General features: G+C 41.7%; 1 protein-coding gene across 4 annotated transcripts in view; it reads right to left on the reverse strand.

The window, feature by feature from the left end:
* Positions 1 to 5117: 5117 nt before the first annotated feature.
* NPHP1 (nephrocystin 1) overlaps positions 5118 to 21628 on the reverse strand; it is a 37143-nt gene continuing 20632 nt past the window's right edge. Inside the window, exons 15-21 of one of the 4 annotated variants that reach the window (XR_006289990.1) lie at positions 19514 to 19590; positions 17892 to 17991; positions 16087 to 16199; positions 9843 to 9874; positions 9371 to 9444; positions 7524 to 7568; positions 5634 to 5664 (exon numbers count right to left, since the gene is read on the reverse strand). Coding sequence is in view for 3 of the 4 variants with exons in the window: in XM_037896244.2 (XP_037752172.2) it covers positions 5386 to 5664; positions 7524 to 7568; positions 9371 to 9444; positions 16087 to 16199; positions 17892 to 17991; positions 19514 to 19590 (688 nt within the window). In the remaining variant the exon portion in view is untranslated. Of the gene's footprint in view, positions 5665 to 7523; positions 7569 to 9370; positions 9445 to 9842; positions 9875 to 16086; positions 16200 to 17891; positions 17992 to 19513; positions 19591 to 21628 lie in introns of all 4 variants that reach the window. The other 3 variants (XM_037896244.2, XM_037896245.2, XM_043544138.1) reach the window with 3 other exon arrangements.

Here is a 21628-nt window from a genome sequence, read left to right on the forward strand (position 1 = left end):
TTTAAAATCCCTCCTGGCCAGAGGAAAAAACCCTTTCACCTGTAAAGGTTAAGAAGCTAGGATAACCCCGCTGACACCTGACCAAAATGACCAATGAGGAGACAAGATACTTTCAAGGGGGGGGACAAAGGTTCTCTCTGTCTGTGTGATGCTTTTGCTGGGAACAGAAAAGGAATGGAGTCTTAGAACTTAGTAAGTAATCTAGTTAGATATGCGTTAGATTCTGTTTTGTTTAAACGGCTGATAAAATAAGCTGTACTGAATGGAATGTATATTCCTGTTTTTATGTCTTTTTGTAACTTAAGGTTTTGCCTAGAGGGATTCTCTGTGTTTGGAATCCGATTACCCTGTAAGGTATTTACCATCCTGATTTTACAGAGGTGATTCTTTTACCTTTTTTTTAATAAAAATTCTTCTTTTAAGAACCTGATTGCTTTTTCATTGTTCTTAAGATCCAAGGGTTTGGGTCTGTGTTCACCTATGTAAATTGGTGAGGATTTTTATCAAGCCTTCCCCAGGAAAGGGGGTGTAGGGTTTGGGAGGATTCTGGGGGGAAAGACGTATCCAAGCGGGCTCTTTCCCTGTTATATATTTGTTAGATGCTTGGTGGTGGCAGCAATAAAGGTAAAATAGTTTGTACCTTGGGGAAGTTTTAACCTAAGCTGGTAAAAATAAGCTTAGGGGGTTTTTCATGCAAGTCCCCACATCTGTACCCTAGAGTTCAGAGTGGGGAAGGAACCTTGACAAAAGTACATTCCTTGGAAAGGGAATAAGAGCATGAGTGACAAAGTGGGAATGATTTGTAATATTTTTAGGATTCTGATATGTGCCTCAGTTTCCTCCTATACCTTGCACAGCTACCTGGCAGGGAATGGGAGGATTAACTCTGCTGTCAGGACAAAATACAAGCCATAATGGGTGTGTCACCTAGCTGTCTGGGCTATTAAAGAACATGCTGAAACCAACCCAGATCAACAGAGGATCCAGCAAGACAAAGACACCCCAATGACTGAACAATCTACACTGAACAGCAGGAAAACCCAGCAGATGGGACATGTGCACTGAGCTGGAGAACCAATGGGGAAAGCACTAGGCGATGGGGACAAGGACTGCCCTTTGGAGGGACTCGGGAGCAATCACCTGGGTGGACAAAAGGGACGAGAGAAGGAGCCAGAGAGGGAGACCATCACCTCATGGCACTGGTTTGACCACAATGGACTATGGTGTAACATCTGCCTCTCTGTGCTAACCCAAAGGACTTTCAGACTCTGTAGCCAGGTGACTCATAAACAGTGACCTTGTTTTGCAAAGGCTGCCTGTGTCGCTCTGAATACTCACTGAGAGAATTATGCCCTGAAGGGGCACAGTACGATATTCGCGCAGGACTCCCGCTTGGCTGGATTCGCTGCAGGGAGCCACGGAGACAGGAATCCCAGCTGCCAAAGGCTATAGACCAGACCCTGGGACTCCATAACAGCGTGTACTTACACACATATATGTATGCACCAGGGCCCCAGGAGTTTGCTTGCAAACCGGCAATGCCACGCAGTGTGTAATCAATGCCTTAATCTTCTCCAAGGTTTTGCTGACTCTTAGAAAAGAATAACAAAAATTAGAGAGGGAAATGTATTAAGAAATCCAGTCTATCACCCTGCCAGGGCAGGAATGTTTCCTACAGTGCGTTATCTGCTAACTCTCAAACCTCCCAAGTTCTGGGTCTTCCACTCCTCCCATTAAGAGATTATTTCACCCAGGCCTTGCCCCTCGGAATACCCTAAATAACAGTTCTCACCCTTTGGTGTGTCCAATCTGTTAACTCCCCCCACAGCACTGCCCTCTCCTCTGCACGTTACAGTACATCTGCATCACAAATTAAGGTCTGACTGCAGCATGGGTGGGCATAGCCACGCCAGTTTTAATGTAGCTGGTAGAGGTAGCAGTGATAATGAGGACATGGCAGCATGGATATCAGCCCAGATCAGCTGCCCCAGGATAAGCCTGCCAGGGACCCTGAGTACATAGGTTGCTGGCCCATGCCAGGGGCCACACCGCCATGTCTTTACTGCTCTTGTTACCCATGCTAGCAGGATTAAAGCTGGCACAGGTATGCCTACTTGATTTGCAATGCAGGCCTACCCTGGACAGTGCTTACCCAATATGTAAGAGAGACACAAAAACCTACATTAAAAAAACATTATTGAGGTTGTATCACGGACTTAAAAGTTAGGAAATGCCAGAGTTAAGGGTGTCTGTGCAACTTTCAAACTCTTGCCCATCTTCTCCAACCTGTCTCTGCCCCACCCCTGGTTCCAGTGCAACCCTTTACCTAGCTAGTCCCAGTATCCATTCTCAAGCTACTCATCTCAGCCCCGATGTCCTTGCCTAGCAAACACTAGTCCCACCTCTCTGGAAATACCGTCCCAGGCTCCTCACTCCCGGTCCCACTTTCCTTGCCCAGCCAGTATCAATTCCATCCCCCTTCCCCTCTGGCTCCTCATCCAATCTTCTCTCCATTTCCCCCTCCCCCACTTCGGTCTTTCAGTGCCGCCGAACACACCGGGAGTGAAGGACCCGCCGCCGCTTCTTCTGCTGCGGGTCTTTGGTGGAAATTCGGCGGCGGGGGTCCTTCCGCTCCATGTCTTCGGCGAATCCCTTTCCAATCTCCTCCAAACTGCATTCAGGCCCTGCCCCCAGGCTCCTGGCACTGCTGGCTGCCCCCACCTGTTTCCTGGGCACTCCAGACAGGCCTTGTGCCAGCAGGGAGAGCAGAGAGACTGCCTGGTGCCACTTACTACATCAGTTCCTGGTGACCAAATGCAGCACTAGACTCAGAACAACTCAAGACAATACCAATAACTGATCTTTTCCCAACAAACACATTTAACACCATCTAACAGACTGTCAAGCAAGGAACTTTTCCAGTAAAAGGCTCTATCCAGCGAGAGGGAAAAGAAATAAAAAGTTGTATAAACACTTTTTCTCCTAAGTTTCTAATGCAAGTCTGGGCTTTTCCTTCTTCTTCCAGGAGTTTAATAAAAGATTAAAAGTTGTTAATGGCGGTGGTTACAATAGAAGTAAGTCAGTGATAACTTGACACCAAACCCCAAAACACAAGTATCTGTTTTAACATTGTAAGAGTACAGAGGTTTTATTTATCCTGTTGAGCCCCTGCTTAGCAACAAAACCAGCACACCTTTTCTGAGTGTCCTAAGAAAACACTAAAAATATTCTTCTAAAGTACAGTAGTATCCTGCTGCTCGTTACCTGGGAATGCACGATAAACACTTATTTCTCAGCCTGATTGACTTTGCTAAACTAGTTCCCTAAAAAAAGTATTTTATTGCTGTTTTCTTTGCATACTAATTTACCTGGTCACTTGGGCACTGTGCCTAGATTCCTGCATTTTTCTCATTAAGGAGACGCCCATATTGAAACTGAGAAGTGAACACAGCCATTCTAAATGAACTATAGAAAATATTGTTACATCTAAATAGTTGGCTCAACTTTATGGTCCACGCTTCATTAATATTATTTGTTATGGGATAAGAGGGAAGGCCCTCTCATGGATCAGAAACTGGTTAAAAGATAGGAAACAAAGGGTAGGGAATAAATGGTCGGTTTTCAGAATGGAGAGAGGTAAATAGTGGCGTTCCCCAGGGGTCTGTAGTGGGACCAGTCCTATTCCACATATTCATAAGTGATCTGGAAAAAGGGGTAAACAGTGAGGTGGCAAAATTTGCAGATATAAAATTACTCAAGATAGTTAAGTACAAAGTTGCCTGTGAAGAGTTACAAAGGGATCTCACAAAAGTGAGTGACTGGGCAACAAAATGGCAGATGAAACTGAATGTTGATAAATGCAAAGTAATGCACATTGGAAAACATAATCCCCACTATACATATAAAATGACAGGGACTAAATTAGCTGTTCGCACTCAAGAAAGAGATCTTGGAGTCATTGTGGATAGTTCTCTGAAAACATCCACTCAATGTGCAGCAGCAGTCAAAAAAGCAAACAGAATGCTGGGAATCATTAGGAAAGGGATAGATAATAAGACAGAAAATATCCTATTGCCTCTCTATAAATCTATGGTATGCCCACACCTTGAATACTGCATGCAGCTATGGTCGCCCTATCTCAAAAAAGATATATTGGAACTGTAAAAGGTTCAGAAAAGAGCAACAAAAATGGTCAGGGGTATGGAACAGCTTCCATATAAGGAGAGATTAATAAGATTGGGACTTTTCAGCATGGAAAAGAGACGACTAAGGGGGGATATGCTAGAGGTCTATAAAATCATAACTGGTGTGGAGAAAGTAAATGAGGAAGTGTTGTTTACTCCTTCTCATAATACAGGAACTAGGGGTCACCAAATGAAATCAAGAGGCAGCAGGTTTAAAATAAACAAAACAAAGTATTTTTTCATACAACACAGTCAACCTGTGGAACTCTTAGCTAGAGGATGTTGTGAAGGCCAAGACTATAACAGGGGTCAAAAAAGAACTAGATAAATTCATGGCAGATAGATTAATCAATGGCTATTAGCCAGGATGGGGAGAGATGAAAACCATGCTCTGAAGTGTCCCTAGCCTCTGTTTGCCAGAAGCTGGGAATGGGCAACCGGGGATGGATCACTTGACGATTCCCTGTTCTGTTCATTCCCTCTGAAGCACCTGGCATTGGCCACTGTCGGAAGACAGGGTACTGGGCTAGATGGACCATTGGTCAAACCCAGTATGGCCATTATGTTCTTATTATTTGTATTATTGCACTGCCTAGGACCTCTAGTCATAGACCAAGATCCCAAGTTGCTAGGCATAGAACAAAAAGATTGTCAGCTCTTTGAGGCAGGGATCATCTAAATATAAGTCAAGAGACAACAGATGGATGCAGACAAACCCATATGGGAGTACAAGGAAACAATAAGGCAATATTGGTCTCAGCATGACAGGTTGTGGTCTCAGCACACCAGCAGCCTAGCCGGTTTTTGTAGGCATCACGGCAAAGGAGAGTTTTAAGGAGGGTTTTTGAAGGAGGATAATGGGTTACTTTTGCTTCACAACACTCAGCTACACAAAACAGGAGGAGCAATGGATTTCACTGATAACGGTACTCATTTGAAAATGAAAACAAAGCTTTTTTGTAAAATCATGTAGATAAGGAGATAAAATACTTGTTATACACCAGTAGTATATGCTGTGTAAAAAAAAGTTGGACGTGCAAATATTGTTATGTACAATACAATTTGCTTGCAAAATATGCTTTGGACAAACAATAAACCCAACCCATGTGGTAATATAATCCTCTCTCATTTTGGTAAGATGATCAGTTATGTTTTTAATTTAGTCTTGTACACGCGACAGTGTAAGGGCCTTAAAGTCCACTCAAACTGAGGCACTGCTCTTCCTTGCTTGCCCTAAGAAGTCGTATGTGATCTCTGAAATATCAAAAGCTTTGTGAACATTTTCTGAGGAGAGCAGAGAGTAGAGTGCACTGTCTTTTTCTTGGTTCCGCTTCAGGAAGTCAGCAATCACTTTCCAGCGCGAGGCTTCAGACTCTTCATCTGCCCACTTGTGCTCTGGGAGGAAAGTGGACTGGAGAAGAGGGAAGACACAGTCATGGTACACCAGGAAAAACACAGACTTCAGAAATTCTTGGTCTCTCTAAAAGTAAGAAAATGAAATCGTTCAGAAAGACCCCCGCAAAAGCCTGTGTGGTTTGAAAGCATTTCTAGTGAGTCATATGTACAAAACTAAAATGAGAAGATACAGTAATTCTGCTGACTGTTATTCCCAGTTCTCAGGAACATCTTTAGATACTCGGTGTTGACAAACCCACGATGCTTCAAAAAATTACTGTCATGTAAATGCCAGCAGTGTTGTTATCATGTACACTGATGTTTAGTGTGCCTAATTTGGTTTATTTTAAAATGTTTAACCCTAACTTTTCTTGCACTATACTTTAATGCACTAAAATACAGTGGGACCAACAAGTACCAATTCTATTTCATGACACTCCTGATAAAACTGCCTTGATACAAATGGGCTCCTTTGTGAAAGGAGCTTAACTGAAAAAAAGAAATAACATGAAACTGTTAAGTGTAAAGGGAAAAACTGTGTGTGTCCTTTACTGCTCCTTTAAGATCTACCATATAGAGACAGTCTTAAAGCCCCTTTTCTTTTCCCCCAGAAAAATGTTTTTCCTGTTTGTGTTTTTACATTTGAAATACCAGGGATTTCCAGTCTTGTCTTCACTGGTTTTGCTGGAGGGAAGCTTATTTCTTATGGGAAAAACTGGTGTAATCTTTATACAGTATGTCAAGGACCTGATCCAAATCTCCCATTGACGTCAATGGCCTTTGGTTCAGGCCCCAACAAAACTACAAGGGGTACCTTTTTATTCTTAGCAGTTCAACTTTAAAAGCATGTGGCCTACAGCCAATAAAACATGTATGTTCAGTGTTATTTGTTTATAAAACAAAATAGTCCGTCATACTACACTGACCAAAAACCACTAGGGGATATTTACATTTATGGACTATGAGGGTTGCAAAGCAACCCATGACGATCCTATATTAACGCTGAGGCAAGCTGGCTATAATTACAAGCTAACATCACATCCCTTCTTTGTTGCTTTGATACTATACTACAAGTGTGGATGAAAAAAGATGGGAAGAACTGCATTTATAGTACTTAATTCTTCTCAACCCATTTCTGTTAATGACAGAAATCAGTTTAGAAGTAAGTACTATAATCATTTTAGTGACAGAAATTATTCCAGTTAGTTACAGCACTGTAGCGGGGTCATCACCCCGCTCCTGCCAGGAAGGGGTTAAAAGCAGCCCCGGGGGAGGGCTGTGGCTGGGGAAGACTGAATGGAGAAGCAGCCTCAGCTGTGGCCATGCCCCAATCAGGGCCTAGCTGGCCCTTATAAGAGGGCAGTGGGCCAGGAGCAAACAGTCTCTCTCTGTCTCTAGAGGGAGAAGGCCTGGCTGCTGGGAAGCTGAATAGAGTACCTGAGGGGAGCAGGGCTGGGGAATATGGCAAGGGAGCTCCCGCCTGGAAAAGCCCCAGGCTGCGGCCTTGTCAAAGGCCAGAAAGGTGCAAGGATGCAGCCCAGGGTAGGCAGAGGCAGCTGGTCCAAACCCCCCTTGCCTGTGATGATTGGCTTTTACTGACTGCAGTCGGCCCCAGTGAAAGGGGGCTAGATGGTGACTGGCAGTAGCCACTGAAGCGAGGTGGGGATAGTGGCTGGGGGTTCCCCTGTGTGGAGAGACCCAGAGAGCGGGTGTAATACCAGAGGGCAGCGCCCAAGGACAAAGGTCATCAGGTCTGGGAGGGACACGGGGGCCAGGCGCAGCAAGGCACCAGCCTGCAGGGGGCACTCTGGGTCAAAAGAGCTAATTCCCAGGACGACTGATAGGTGGCGCTGCAGGGGTGAGTCTCGCCCTGTTACAAGCACTGATAGTAATACCTTTGGCTTGGATAAAATTTAATATCGCATAGAGAAAATCTGTTATTACCTTTTCTGATCGCTTTAATGTGCTTTCCTTTTCTGCCCAAGCACTCTAAAATAAAATGCAGAACTTGACATCAGACTGAGTTTGGAAAACTGTGAAGATGCATTTAAGGACATTTTTTGAGCTGCAAAAGACATTTCTTTGACTTGATTCAATCAAGTTGATACTTGGAGTATTGTCCTCGGACATCAAAGAGCAGACGAGGCCACAAAGCAGGATGCAGAGCTTTCTAGCACAAATCTGGGATCTGTCCTCCCTCCACCTATCTTTCTAGTCACTGCCATACATTCTCCAGAACAAGCGTGTTTAGCAGGACAGGACTTGGACTGGAAGGATGAGAGGGAAATGACAGTAGAGAGAAAGAGACCAGGGGGAGGAGAAAAGTTTTTCCTGGAACTTTTAAGTACCTCTGGGAGACCAGAGAGTGACCCCCCCACTCAATACTCTAACATTCTTCTCACCCTCTGGGAAATGTCATGGACCCAAAGAGGACAAGGAGGATTCAAGGAATAAATAAAGGTGGTTTCCATGTTCCTTTTGTCAAGAGGATGCATAATTATGGTCATTTCCAGGAGCAGTGGTAATCTGCAGGGAGTTTTGATGAAGTCAGCTCAGTCTATTCCCAAAATCAATTAGATTTCATTGGGGGAATTTTTGCCAAAATCTACGGTATTTCAATGGGGAATTTTATAAGAGTTTATTTTTTTGTTTAGTTCACATCTGAACTTGGCCTTCCTTATGTTTAAGGAATCTAAATGTGTATTATCATTATTTAAACGAATGACTGCTGGACCAAATTATATAGAAACCACCAGAAGTTGCCCCTAACTAGTTAGAACCCCATTAAAAATGATCTAAGGTCAATCATTTTTTAAGAAAACAATTCTAACACAGTTTGGGCCTTCTTCAGACTGGTTGACCAGTGTTTTAACATTTAACTTTGGTTCCTTAATTTGGACTGAGGTGAGTGTAGACAAGGAGAAAACCTGAACACTGCAAATAATTGAATTTATTTAAATTGTCACTATTTAAATGTTTTAAATTAAAAAAAAGTTGTAAATTTTTAATTTGCAACCTTATTTTTGAAGAACATCAACCATATGGCTGAACAGTAAATGTTTCTGCTAAGACGATTAGCAATCAACTTGCTTAATACCACTTTGAGATCATCATGGCAGCTCACATCTCAGAGTTACTACTACAGTGTGTCTGCAGACTCAGGAAGACAGCAGTGCACTGGTTTACATCTGCAAGGTTATATTCACAAATACACAAGTTTAATATTTTTTATTGAAACCCTACATTTTGCAGATAACATTGGAATGCCAAATACTTTCTGATGCCACAAAAATCTGCATTTTACTTGGTGGGCGTGTCCATTTCTCTGACAGAAGAACACCTGTTGTGTACTGGTTAAATTTAATCTGTTAACAAATTGTGAAGAGCAGTAAATATGAAAAAAAGAAAGATGTTAGTAAATTTAAAGTCTGCTTTTAAACTGTACTATTTCAATTCATTTGTTCAGTTCTTTCCTGTTAAATAGTTCACCCTTGCCCCCCTCCCAAAAGAATCCGTCTCCAGACACTATGGGAAAATTTTGAAGTAGTATTTATACATCTTTCTGCTTTCCTTCTGTCACATGTACTTGATTGCCTTCCTTAATTATGATGTAAATGAGTAAAAAAGGAATGCAGGCTCATTGAATCTGCACATGCTTGAAAGAACTGTAGTTTCTCTGTCATTTGCTTTTTCCATTTACTACTTACAAGACAACAAAAAAACCTCACCAAATCACTTGTAATACCTTAAAAGCCTACAAGTGTCATATCAATATACTATGTATTACATACCCTAAGTGCATCCATAAGGTCAGGCTGCTCCATGAGTTTCGGGAAAGTTGCTAAAATAGGATTACTGATTAAATCTGAAATGGAAAACAATTATCTCTATTATGATTAATGAGATTTTAAATAAGATTACAATTACATCCGCACTAAAAATGACTCAGAATTTCAGCATTAAAAATATCATTGCACTTTCTCATGATTTTGAGTACCCCTGAACACAGTAACAAAGAGGAGTCCGGTGGCACCTTAAAGACTAACAGATTGAACACAATGTAAACTATTGTACTGTTCTATTGTATCCACATTTTAAAGGTGAAATATTCAAGGTTTAGTAAATATTAGTAATTGACCATTTTCAAAATGTATCAGGAAAATGAAACACTGAATTCTTTTTATAGAGTTTAATAGGCATTTTAAACTGCCTAATTCAGGAGTATTTGTTATTTAAAAAAATATACAAATAACTTTTACATAACTCTGAACAACATCCATCTTGCCTGGTTTTCCCTACACAGAAAAAGGTATAATGAGATCCATTGGTTGGAAGCTGAATCTAGAAAAATTTAGACTAGAAAAAAAAGAGTTACTTACCTTTCCGTAACTGTTGTTCTTCAACATGTGTTGTACACGTCCATTTCACTGTAGGTGTGTGCGCACCTCATGCACAGTTGTCAGGGAACATTTTCCCTCAGTTAGAATGGCTTGAGTGCCCTCTGCCACAGTGCACCACTGCAGAATAAGGGAGACGTGGGCTCGCAGTCTACCTGACTAGTGATTGCAAAACGATCTGTCCAAAACTGGCATCATTCCTAAACTAATGGGAAATGGCATAATGAGCAGCAGAAGTGTGAACTGATGATCAGGTTGCTGCCTGACAAATGTCTTGAACAGGAATTTGCACTAGGAAGGCCCCTGATGCTGCTTGCGCTCTAATCAAATGAGTCAATACTCTTGGGGGTGTTGTGACATTAGCTGACTGGCAGCACAACCGAATGCAAAAGGAAATCCATCAGGAAATCTTCGGAGTGGAAACCGATTTGCCGTTTGCCCTGTATGCAATTGCAACAAATAACTGAGGACCAAAATGGTCCGGTGTGGTTGAAGTAGAAAGCCAATGCTTTTCTCATGTCCAACAAATGAAGCTTTTGCTCACCTGTGTGCATATGAGGCTTTTGGAAGAACATTGGCAAATACATTTCCTGGTTCATGTGGAAATTGGAAACCACGTTTGTCAAGAATTTTGGATGAGGACATAGGTAAACTCTGTTCTTATGGGCAACTGTGTACAAAAGTCCTGAGACCAAGGCTCTCAGTTTGCCCACTCCCCTTGTGAGGTTATTGGAACCAGAAACACCACTTTCATAGAGAAGTGGAGTAGGAAGTATGCCACAACAGCTTCAAAGGGAGGCCTCATTAACTTTGTTAGCATGAGGCTGGGATCCCATGGCAGAACAGGTTGTTGAACCAGAGGGCATAATCCGTGCAGCCCTTTTAGAAATATGATAGTTATGGGGCTGGAAAAAAACAGTCTATTCCCAGTGGAGGGTGGAATGCTGAAATAGCTGCCAAATGTCCTTTAATGGAACTAACCGATAGGCCTTGATGTTGTCGGTGCAACAGATAATCCACAATGTGGTTAATGGAAACCTGCCTTAGAGACCTCTGCTGAAACCAGACAGTTTCCATTTGGCCAGGTAAATACACCTAGTTGAAGGCTTTCTGCTCTTCAGAAGCACCTCCTGAATGTTTTTCGGTTGAGTCACTTCTAGTTAGCCATGAAGCATCCATGCCATCAAGTGGAGGGCCTGTAGGTTGGGATGGAGAAGGCAGCTGTGGTCCCGAGAAATCGTATCAGAATCTAATGAGAGAGGTGAAAGAGGCCTCACCAACAATGCTAGCAAGGCCATGCTGGTGCTATTAGAATGAGGCAAGCACGATCCTACCTGGCCTTGAATAGAACTCCGGATAGTAATGGTTTTGGAGGACAGGCATACAGCAGGGAGTTTCTCCATGATAGCTGGAAAGTGTCCATCAAAGATGCAGGGCTGTGACCCCCCTTGGGAGCAGAACTGATGGCATTTTCTGTTGGTCTTTGTTGTAAACAGGTCCACTTGGGGAATTCCCACAGCTGGAAGATGGGCCTGGCTGTGTCTGGATGCAGCACCCACTCGTAGTGAGCGGAGAAAGATCTGCGTAGGTGATCTGCCAGTGTGTTCTACTCTCTCAGGCTGTAAATCACTTTGAGGTAACGGAACTGGTTATGCAGATCTCCCAGAGTAGAACTGCCCCCTAATACAGTTGGGAAGAACGCACCCCTCGCTGTCTGTTTACGTAAAACATAGGTGCTGTATTGTCCATTAACACTAGCACACTTTCCCCCAGAATACTTGGGCGGAAGGCTGAACAGGCTACACAGATAGCACATAGTTCCCTGATGTTTATATCAGCCCTCGGCTCCTGTGAAGACCATAGCCCTTGGGTTTGTAGGGTTCCAATATGTGCCACCCATCCCAGGGGTGGGGCATCTGTGATCAGTGTGAGTGCCAGCTGCAGAAAAACGAAGGGGGTTCCCACACTAACATTCTGAGGGCCTGTCCACCAATCCAGGAAGGACAAAACTACCTCTGGAATGTGAATCGCTTTGTCTAAACAATGTCAACGGGGCATACTTTGACGCTAGCCATCCTTGAGGCCTCCTGAGGTGAAGGCTGGCATGCTGTACCACATACGTACATGCTGCCATGTGCCCCAGAAGTCTGAGGAAAGTGCTCACTGTGGTAATGGGATGCACTTTTCGATGCAATAATAGGTTTTGGAGAGTTTGGAACCTTTACTGGGGCACAAACGCTCTGGCTTGTGTAGCATCCAGTAGTGTTCTGATAAACCCTATTCTTTGCACAGGTTCTAGAATTGATTTGTCCTGAGTAATACTTCCAGTGCACTGAAAGTCGACTGAATGATTGCCATGTGGGACAGAACTTGAGATCGGGACCTGCCCCTTACTGGCCAGTCTACCAGGTAGGAAAAGACATGGATTCCCAATCTCCTTTGATACATAGCTACCGGCACCAAGCATTTAATGAAAGATATTACTTCACCATCTTATCTCTCTAATATCCTGGGACCCAACACAGCTACAACTACACTGCATAAAGCAGTTCTTGGTGAGCCTTGTAATCCTCTGGCGGGGGAGAATCGCTCACTATCTCTACAGCCTCACCTCTTGCTGAGGATGCTGAGGCAATGGCTGATCTGCCTCTGCTGGAGGAGAAGCTGTCTGAGCAACTTCCAGTTGCCTGATACTGGGCATGGGGGAACATTGTGTGCAGTGCCAATGATCTCTGTGCACCCTCGAAGAAGCCAACTCTGATGGATGAGGAGAGGTCCTAGCAGGGGGAGAGACACCTCATGGCATCCAGAACAGCCACTGATATGGTGATGGTGGTGGGCCCCATAGCTGTGCTGGCTATTGCCCCTTACTGGGACTGTTGAGACATTCATGGACCCTACAGCTCAGATGGAGGATAAGCTTCCTGTCTGGTATGGGACACGAAAGATCCCACTTCAGAATCTGATGAAGATGACTGAGTGCCGTGACAATGGTGGAGCTGAATCCATGTGGACCAGGGATATTAACAGTGGCTTTCCCCTGGAAAATATCAGCCTCCTAGGCACTGGAACTGGCATTGGTACCGCATGTTTCTGCAGGGCTGGTGCAGGGATTTCAGTTGCTGATACCAGCTGAAACCCTTCTTGCATTACTAGGGACACTGGAGCCGAGAGAAGGTGTCTAGATCTCTGGCGGCAGCATAGGCTTCCGGTGTCGTCAGTACTGGAACTGGATCCTGGGTTTGATTAATAGAAATTTCAGGCGTTGGCTTTGACGGACCTGACATAGGTTCCAGAGTCAACTAGCCCCCCTTTGCAGGAGAGGAGCACTCTGGGGAATGCTTTCCCTCAGAGTCCCTGGCAGGGGCCTTGCTTTTAGCGGGCCTTGGTACCAAAAGTCTTGCTGAGCAAGGTACCATGTCTTTGGCAGCTCTGTGTCTCTCCTTTGGTACCAGAGACACTGAACGTGGAGCTGAAGACATCTCAGGAGGCGCACTAGCCAGGGCTTTGGAGCTGTGCTCCGGCTCTGCTCCAGCTCCAGGCAAAAACCTGCAGCTCCACTGCTCTGGAGCTGCTCCACGCTCCAGCTCCGGGCTCCGCTCCAAAGCCCTGGCACTAAGTACTGATGCCCCTCTCAGAGAATGCTCTGAACATGACAGCTCCAATGGAGGGCCAAGTGCTGCCTTCACAAGGAGACACTTAAGCCTCACTGCTGTATTCTTTTTTGAGCACAGCTTAAACCCTCTACAAGCGTAACACTTGTCACTGACCTAGGCCTCCCCCAAACACTTTAGGCAGCTGGGGTGTGGATTACTGACAGGCATCAGTCTGGCACAGGACCAGCAGGACTTAAACGCTGGGGAGCAAGGCATGACTCTGGTCCTGAAAATCAAATCTGGTCCAAAACGGACCTAGCAGCTAAAAGCCTACCACTAACTGAATACTAAATAAACTCACTACTAAGCATTAAATGAGAAACAGACTATAAACAAAGAGTGAGCGAGATAAACTTGCGATAGCAAGAGTGGAAGCACTCCTACAGTCACTGGCGATAGAAAGAACTGAGGGATGGCTCTGCCCTCTTATATTGGCACACGGTGGCACGTGGCGACAGAGGGCATTCAACCCACCCCAACAGGTACTACTGAGGGAAAAAGTTCTCTGATAACTGTGCACAAGACTCAATCACTTGAGTGCAATCACTCAAAGAAGAATAAGGCAGAAACTTTTAACAGTAAGGGTAATTGACCACTGGAACAACTTATTAAGGATGTGGAGGATTCTCCATCACTTGGAGTCTCTAAATAAAGAGACCGTGTCTTTCCAAAAGGCATGCTATAGCTCAAACTGAAGTTATTAGTTATTGCAGGAATCACTGTGTGAGATTCTCTGGGCTGTTAAGCAGGAGGTCACATTCAATGATCACAACGGTCCCTTCTGCCCTTAAACTCATTTAGTAGATTATTGGATTTTTATCTTCAGAGTCTAATTTAATAAAATAATAATGAGAGGTTATATATGCTAAAAATTAAAGAAAGGGTCTTATTTTAAGATGTGCTGAGTATCCACAACACAGATTACCTCTCTGGAAGCCATGATGGGAATTATGACTTTGAGCACCTTTGAAAATTAAACGTATTTGGGTATCTAAATATGAACTAGAAATGTTGGCTTCATTTTATTGGTACGAGCACTACAGAAGTCCTTACCCTGGGAGTAGCCTGTACATTATTTAGAAAGTCTAGGGGGGAGATAGAGAAGAAAGCCTCATTCTAAAGTATGAATAAATATCAACCTACTACACCATGGTTAACAATCGTAATGTATTACATTGTGGCTTTTTTAAATAGTCACAATTAGAGAACACAGTAAAATTGTTATACTTTTACTGAAAGGAATATGTCTGAACCTGTATCTATTAAGATTCATTGATTTTATCCTTTCTGCTGTCAGACATAGGTTTTAAGAGCTCCTCTACTCCTCTCCTACCTACCGTCATGATTAGGGAAACATGAGAAGAATTATTAACCATAATGATAGAACCACTCTCCAGTTTGCTTGCAGATATCATGAGAATATACACATCAAAAATGAACAAGTTAGGTTTGGATCCTGACAGTTAAAGGCCCTTGTAAACACTTTCAAGAGTGAAAAAAGCCCTCCTTTAGGGACATTCCCTGTCATGCTGTACACTGCAGAAATGCATACTCAGCATTGTTAAAGCATTGCAGCAGAATTTGGAGATAACCTGGAAACATAGGAAATGCAACATTGTGATTCTGAGCGATGAGGAATTCCTAACTCCTCAGTGAATGTTTGGTGAATAAGGACCACAAGTGTTGCAACAAATACTTCTTTTTCAAAATAATTTTTTACAGTAGACTTTTACACTTCACTGACAAAGCTATGCTTGCAACGTTTGCATTCCACTGCGAGAACTTTAGTCAAATATGACAACTCATTTGATGCAAGTTAAAATATTACTAGCCTGAAATACAAAGAAGTACTTAATAAACTTTAAAAAAAGACTCTTGAGTAGAAACAAGGGACTCTAAAAATGGCTGAAGGAGAAGAGAACAGGAGTACTTGTGGCACCTGTTCCTTTTGCGGATACAGACTAACACGGCTGCTACTCGGAAGGAGAAGAGGTTTCATTCAGTTTCCTCTGGAAACTGCAAATGAAGTTCCTCCAGACTGAATGGTTATAGAATGTCTATACACTCTAGATACGGTGTGCTACTTTCATTCATACTTCTTAAAATTGGAACATGTAGGTTAAACAGCATAAGACGGCAGGAAACATAAGGCAGTTAACACAATGGGCCCCAGATCTTTCTTAAACTGGAGTTAATGACAAATGATTACATTACAAAAACAACACACTGCCATCCTAATTGGCTGAGATCTATTACATTGTGCAAATCTTTAAACTTCTTTTTAGAAAAGTAAAATATATACAAACTTGGGTGCATGTAATTTACTATATTCTGCTAGGCCTAACTTCTAGTAATTCTGGAAACATTCTCTTCCTGAAAAAGTGACCAGAAGCAGAGAGTACCAACACTACCTTTTCCCATCTGACTCTTTTTCACTGGAACAACAATTCTTACCAGCACTTTGCATGCTTATTCTGTCCTTCAGGAGCACATCACTGAGAATTTGTCGATAAAATATCAAGAGATGAATGTAGCACATACTGCCAATTAACGTTTCTGGTAGCAGACTGTTAGAAAGAGAAATAAAAAGTGATAGATTTGTTTTCAAAACAAGTCATGCAATGCAGTCCCATAAGCTGGAAAACATATTACAGCCATACAATGTATGTGAATAAACATATATTATATGAAGTTACAGATTCACAAAGCCATCACTATGACCATGTGTTTTATACATAGACTGTGAGAAGCAGTTCAGTGCCACCAATAAATGACTCAGACTGTTTAGAATCAGGAAAAAATTGAGAGCTAGTCAAAAGTATTGTGAGTTTGACTGTGTAAATGGAAGAACAGTCATTAAAATGCACATCTAATTTCAGATTTTTCCCAGGCAGCAACATATTTAAACCCTACACAGGAGACACTTTGGAGAGACTAAATTGTTCTTTAAAGGGTCTGATTCTTCTTCCGATGAAGTCCATGGCAAAACACCCATTGACTACAAAGGAGGAGGATCAAGCCATAATTGCCAAATTAGTTTATATAGCAACTGCTGCAGTATTGTCAGTCTAAATTCAGATCCCACTCTCAAAGAAGCTTACTCTCCAATACAAAGTATAAATTATGTATGAATCTTGAAATAGTAACCATGTACATTCTAAGGGCCAAAAGAGTTCTCCATGTGCCTATGTTTAATTCACACACATGCCATATGCTGACCTTCACCAAAGCACCAAAAAATATTCTCTTGACTTCCAAAGTCTAGGCCAGATGTTCAGTTGAGGTAAATGCCTTGGCTCCTCTAGCTTAAACCCAATATAAACCCAAAGATTTGTATCAAGTTTGAATCCTTAAGTGCCTTCAGTTTCACACATTTTTTTTTTTTTGCTAAAGAACTCTAGTCCCTCAAAGAGGACACCCCAACTCTGTACATCCAGAGGCAAAGCCGAATGTGAAGCCAATTGTTCTCTATATCATAGTAATGCCACCAAGTAAGCCACAGCATCTGCTGTTTTATAGGAGAGCGTGTTTGGCCATTTTCTTCCATTAATGCCACTCCCATTTTTTAGATTCCTCCACTAAAGCTGTTCTAGGGAAGGAGATCTTGTCTTGAGAGAAAAATCACAGTGGGCCAATAATATGTGATAAGTCACTATCAACATTTGTAGTGTTGCTAAGGAAATGAATCTTAAGGGAGCTAACTTCCTTGCTTTCTCATCCTTTGCAGTGGTCTTGTGAGTTCTTCCTAGTCCTGCTTTCATTAGCAGGAGACTCCGCCAATGATCATCATGTAACCCTGAACCACACATTCAGTTCTTTGAGGGGAACATACATAGCCGTAATGGTCACTGTTTTCTACAGAGGTTACACTTCTGGAGTAAGCACTCTCTCCACTAGGGGACCTATAAAGAGGAAGGATGCTCTTGTACTTAAGGCAGTGGACAAGGACTTGGGAGGCTGGCTTCAGTTTCCAGTTCCAGCAGTTTTCCTGTGTGACCTCAGGGAAGTCACTCAATCTGCCTGATAACAACACTTCCCCAACTCATGAACTGTATGGTTTGATTAACATTTGTGGAATATGTGTTTATACTATGGTAACTGAGGCTATGTAAGTACATAGAGAGCTTTCTAAAACAAAAAACACAGACAAAACTTGGTGATCAACTTTTGCAAGTTATGCATTAAATTAGAATTGATCCACTGACACAAAGTATCATGGACAGATCTTCACTTTATTTTTCCATACGTAGAACACTTACTTCAGGATGCCTTTTGATCGTGTGCTTAATGATCTCAGTTTCACTAGAAGTTGAGGCTGTTTCTTTAGTGTTATCATCTGATGGAAAACACCACTGCTTGCTTAAGACATAAACAGTTGAAATAAACATCAAAAATTGAATCAGATGTTTTGAAGCTAGAGTATTATAAAATGAAAAGGAACATTTAAATATGCACAAGGCAAAGTGAAGCTAAGTTTCCAAGTCCACTTTTCAAGCATGAAAAGGAAACTTCCTTTCTGATATTGAACCAAGAAAAGAAATAATTTAAAATTAGCAAATTCTTAAGTCAACATCTCATAAGTGCACTTGCGTAACCTCATGATCTAGGCAGCAAGTACCAAAGAACTTTTTTCTGATTTGTTTTAAATACATGTGTAGCCTTGGGTGCATCTTATGCTTGACAGATGCATAGCACAGTCAGTGCTTATCTATGAAGGGAAGCTTGGCACCAGTGTATGATTTTTCAGTAAAAGTAGAGACATATGCTCTTTCAGCCTGTTGATCCGACCCTTGAAACAATGGTAAGAAGGGGAGGGGCAAATGAGACAGAACAAAGAGAGAGAAGAGCAGGTCATTTGTTTGGAGGGAGTTGGGAGAGGCCAAGGTTGTCCACGGCCTGCAACAACAAGCACCTCTGGCAAATAGGTTTATCACAGTGAAGGAGGAACACAGGGGGCACCCCCTAGTTAAAATATAGACAGTGCATCATTTGAACCCACTTACGGTGAAATTTAATTTACCGCAATGGAGGATATGCACACACATGCTACATATACCATAACAAGTAACTTATTTAAGGCTGCTAAGTGCAATTCAAGAAACAATACACTATTGTATGCATCCATTTTAAAACAAAAAACAAAAAAACCAAAACTCAACTATTAAAAATCATGAAACTCTTAAGACAAGGTAAGAGTAACATTGGCTGGTGTCATAATTGTTTAGGTCAATGTTAAGATCAAATTCACTCAGACACATAAACAGAAGAATGCTCCTAGCCAGCACTCAAACAACCTCTCTCCGCCCCTTCATTTGTGGTACTATTTAAAGGGATAATTTAATGGAAGCTGGGTTGTGCCCTCCACTGCTAAGGTCTATTTAAGATAATCAGGGCATGGATAGCTTATTTGGAAGGATATGTTATAAAAGAAAAAGTTTGCCGTTTGTCTGAGGTAACCTCATTCTGATGTGAGTTGAAGCCAAGTCTGAATAATGTAGGTTATTACAAAAAAGTGGCAATAAAAACTATCATCATCCAGCCACATATTTGTTTTATTACAAGTCTCTTCCTGCTTATGTCCCTTTGAAGAACATAATTGTAGATACTATAGATAATGGTGATAATACATTGTCATGAATGACGATCAGTAACAAGTTTAGAAAAAAGTCAATTTCCTCATTGTTTGTAAAATAAAGCTGTTTATGAGCTCATGCCTGCTCTTTTTCCTCTCCCTGCAATTTGCCAAGGGAATCTGAATGTCAAGCATTGTTACACACTACACTCAGAACCTCAGAAGATATATAAGCGTGCAAAGGTGCAAAATACAGTACCCAATTGTTATGTGTCATTTCATTTATGTAATGTACATGTGAAACTGTACCTCTTCTTGATATTGATGGGTCCACCTCAATACCTCTCTCATAGGGTGTGCCACCATTCAAAAGAAGCTCATATGTCCTGTAAATAAACAGTAATATACTTTAATAAACATAACCAGGGGGAAATGAAAACAACAGCATCACTTTTCTCTGAAAATAAAGCAAAGATCTCTCTTATTTTTAAAGAAAAGAGATCCAGTTTTTATTATTAATATTTTAATAGGAGCTGATTTTGCTTAATCACTCACAACAGGTGAAACTCAAGAAGCAAACCTGAAGCTTCTCTTTTACAGTAACAAATTAGCCACATTTCAAAATAAATATTAGCAATAATTCTCTTAAATGCAACTCCAACAGTGTGGTTTAAAATGAAATATAACAAAAAATTCATCATGTTTTCGTTCCCAAAAACCTGTATATCTGCAGTCTGAACTAAGGTCTCGTCTCACTCACACATTCACAAATCGCAGTCTTCATCTTGTGTCAATTGTATTTGTTCATTCAAACAGCAACCAAAAGGTATTTATAAAAATACATTTTAATAATGTGAAACTGATTGTGTTGACACTGCTCAATCATTCAGAGATGACATTTCTAATGGACAATTCTAGACTCAACTTTCTGACATATCTCACGTTTCAATAAATTTGGTAACTGAACAGGCTCAAGATTTCTGCTCACTTACTACTTGATACTTCTACTACTACTTGAAAAGGAGGACTTGTGGCACCTTAGAGACTAACCAATTTATTTGAGCATAAGCTTTCGTGAGCTACAGCTCACTTCATCGGATGCATCTGATGAAGTGAGCTGTAGCTCACGAAAGCTTATGCTCAAATAAATTGGTTAGTCTCTAAGGTGCCACAAGTACTCCTTTTCTTTTTGCGAATACAGACTAACACGGCTGTTACTCTGAAAACTACTACTTGAGAAATTTTAAAATTTGTATAACTTAAGTTAGGCTCCTAAATCCACAGTGACTTTGGTGCCTAAAGTCAATCTCCTGAAACCATATTTAATTTAGGCATCTAAATATTAATTCATGAGTCAAACTTTAGCCATCAAAGCTTTAAAGTTTTCAGCCTGAAGATAAACATGTAGTTTCAAAATTCTAGACTCTGTATTTACATCACTGTATTAGCAGCAGGGCAGGACATGAGTCTTATGGAAGGACCACCAATAGAGAAAAGAAAGAGAAGAAAACTGTTTTCTCTTGTGCTGTATGCTTTTTATTGTTAAAAGGAGTATTGACAGAGCAGACACTAGATTTCTTTTTTATTCTTCAAAGCTCACTTCATCTTCTACCCTATTTTACTCCATTTGTCAAAGCAGATATAACATTTATGGGAGACAGAGCAAACAATGCAGTCAGCCAATAAAACATTCATTATGCACAGGAGGAAACTGCACATGTACAAGCAAGATTTTTTTTAAATGGTTTGGACCATTTTAGATTTGAGTCAGGCTAGACTGAGCCATATTTCAAACAGCTCAGTGTATGTCACTATACTTTATACACCCATTTAGCAAGTGTGATATCTCAGAAGCTGCTGACAGAGTGGATACGTAACAAATGACCCCAAGTTTCAGTTCTAATCCCATTCCATTCAGTTATTCCACTATTGGGTCTTTTGGCATAATTTGACTCAACCTAGAAGAACATGTGGCGAGAAAGGCATGCTCTACAGGACACTTCCTTGGGATGAGCCCACGGAGCATAAGACCAAAAGAATGTCAGTGTCTGAAAGTGCTGTTAAATTTGATTAGTCAGTTTTGTCTTGCTTGGCCTTTTTTATTGAAGTACTGAAAGAAACAAACTGTATGTTTACAGCTGTGAATGCTGGGCAACAATATTCATACTGGAGTAAAACCCCAACTCAAAATGACTTCACATCTCACCTATCGTTTTAGGGTTGATACCATTTTGGAAGGAGAAGAAAGGAATGTGCACCTATATGAGAGAAGGACAGAAAGTGCAGGTGTTGATAATGCAACCCAGAGGTGTGTCTGTTTGCACAGTTTTGCTCTTAGAAACTGCTAGTTATTGCATACTTATTGCTAACATTTCAAATCGATATAATTTATTCTCTTTGTAAGGAGGACTAGCCATGGCATTG

This window comes from Chelonia mydas, chromosome 3 (assembly GCF_015237465.2).
Source record: "Chelonia mydas isolate rCheMyd1 chromosome 3, rCheMyd1.pri.v2, whole genome shotgun sequence".
Classification (NCBI taxonomy): domain Eukaryota; kingdom Metazoa; phylum Chordata; order Testudines; family Cheloniidae; genus Chelonia; species Chelonia mydas.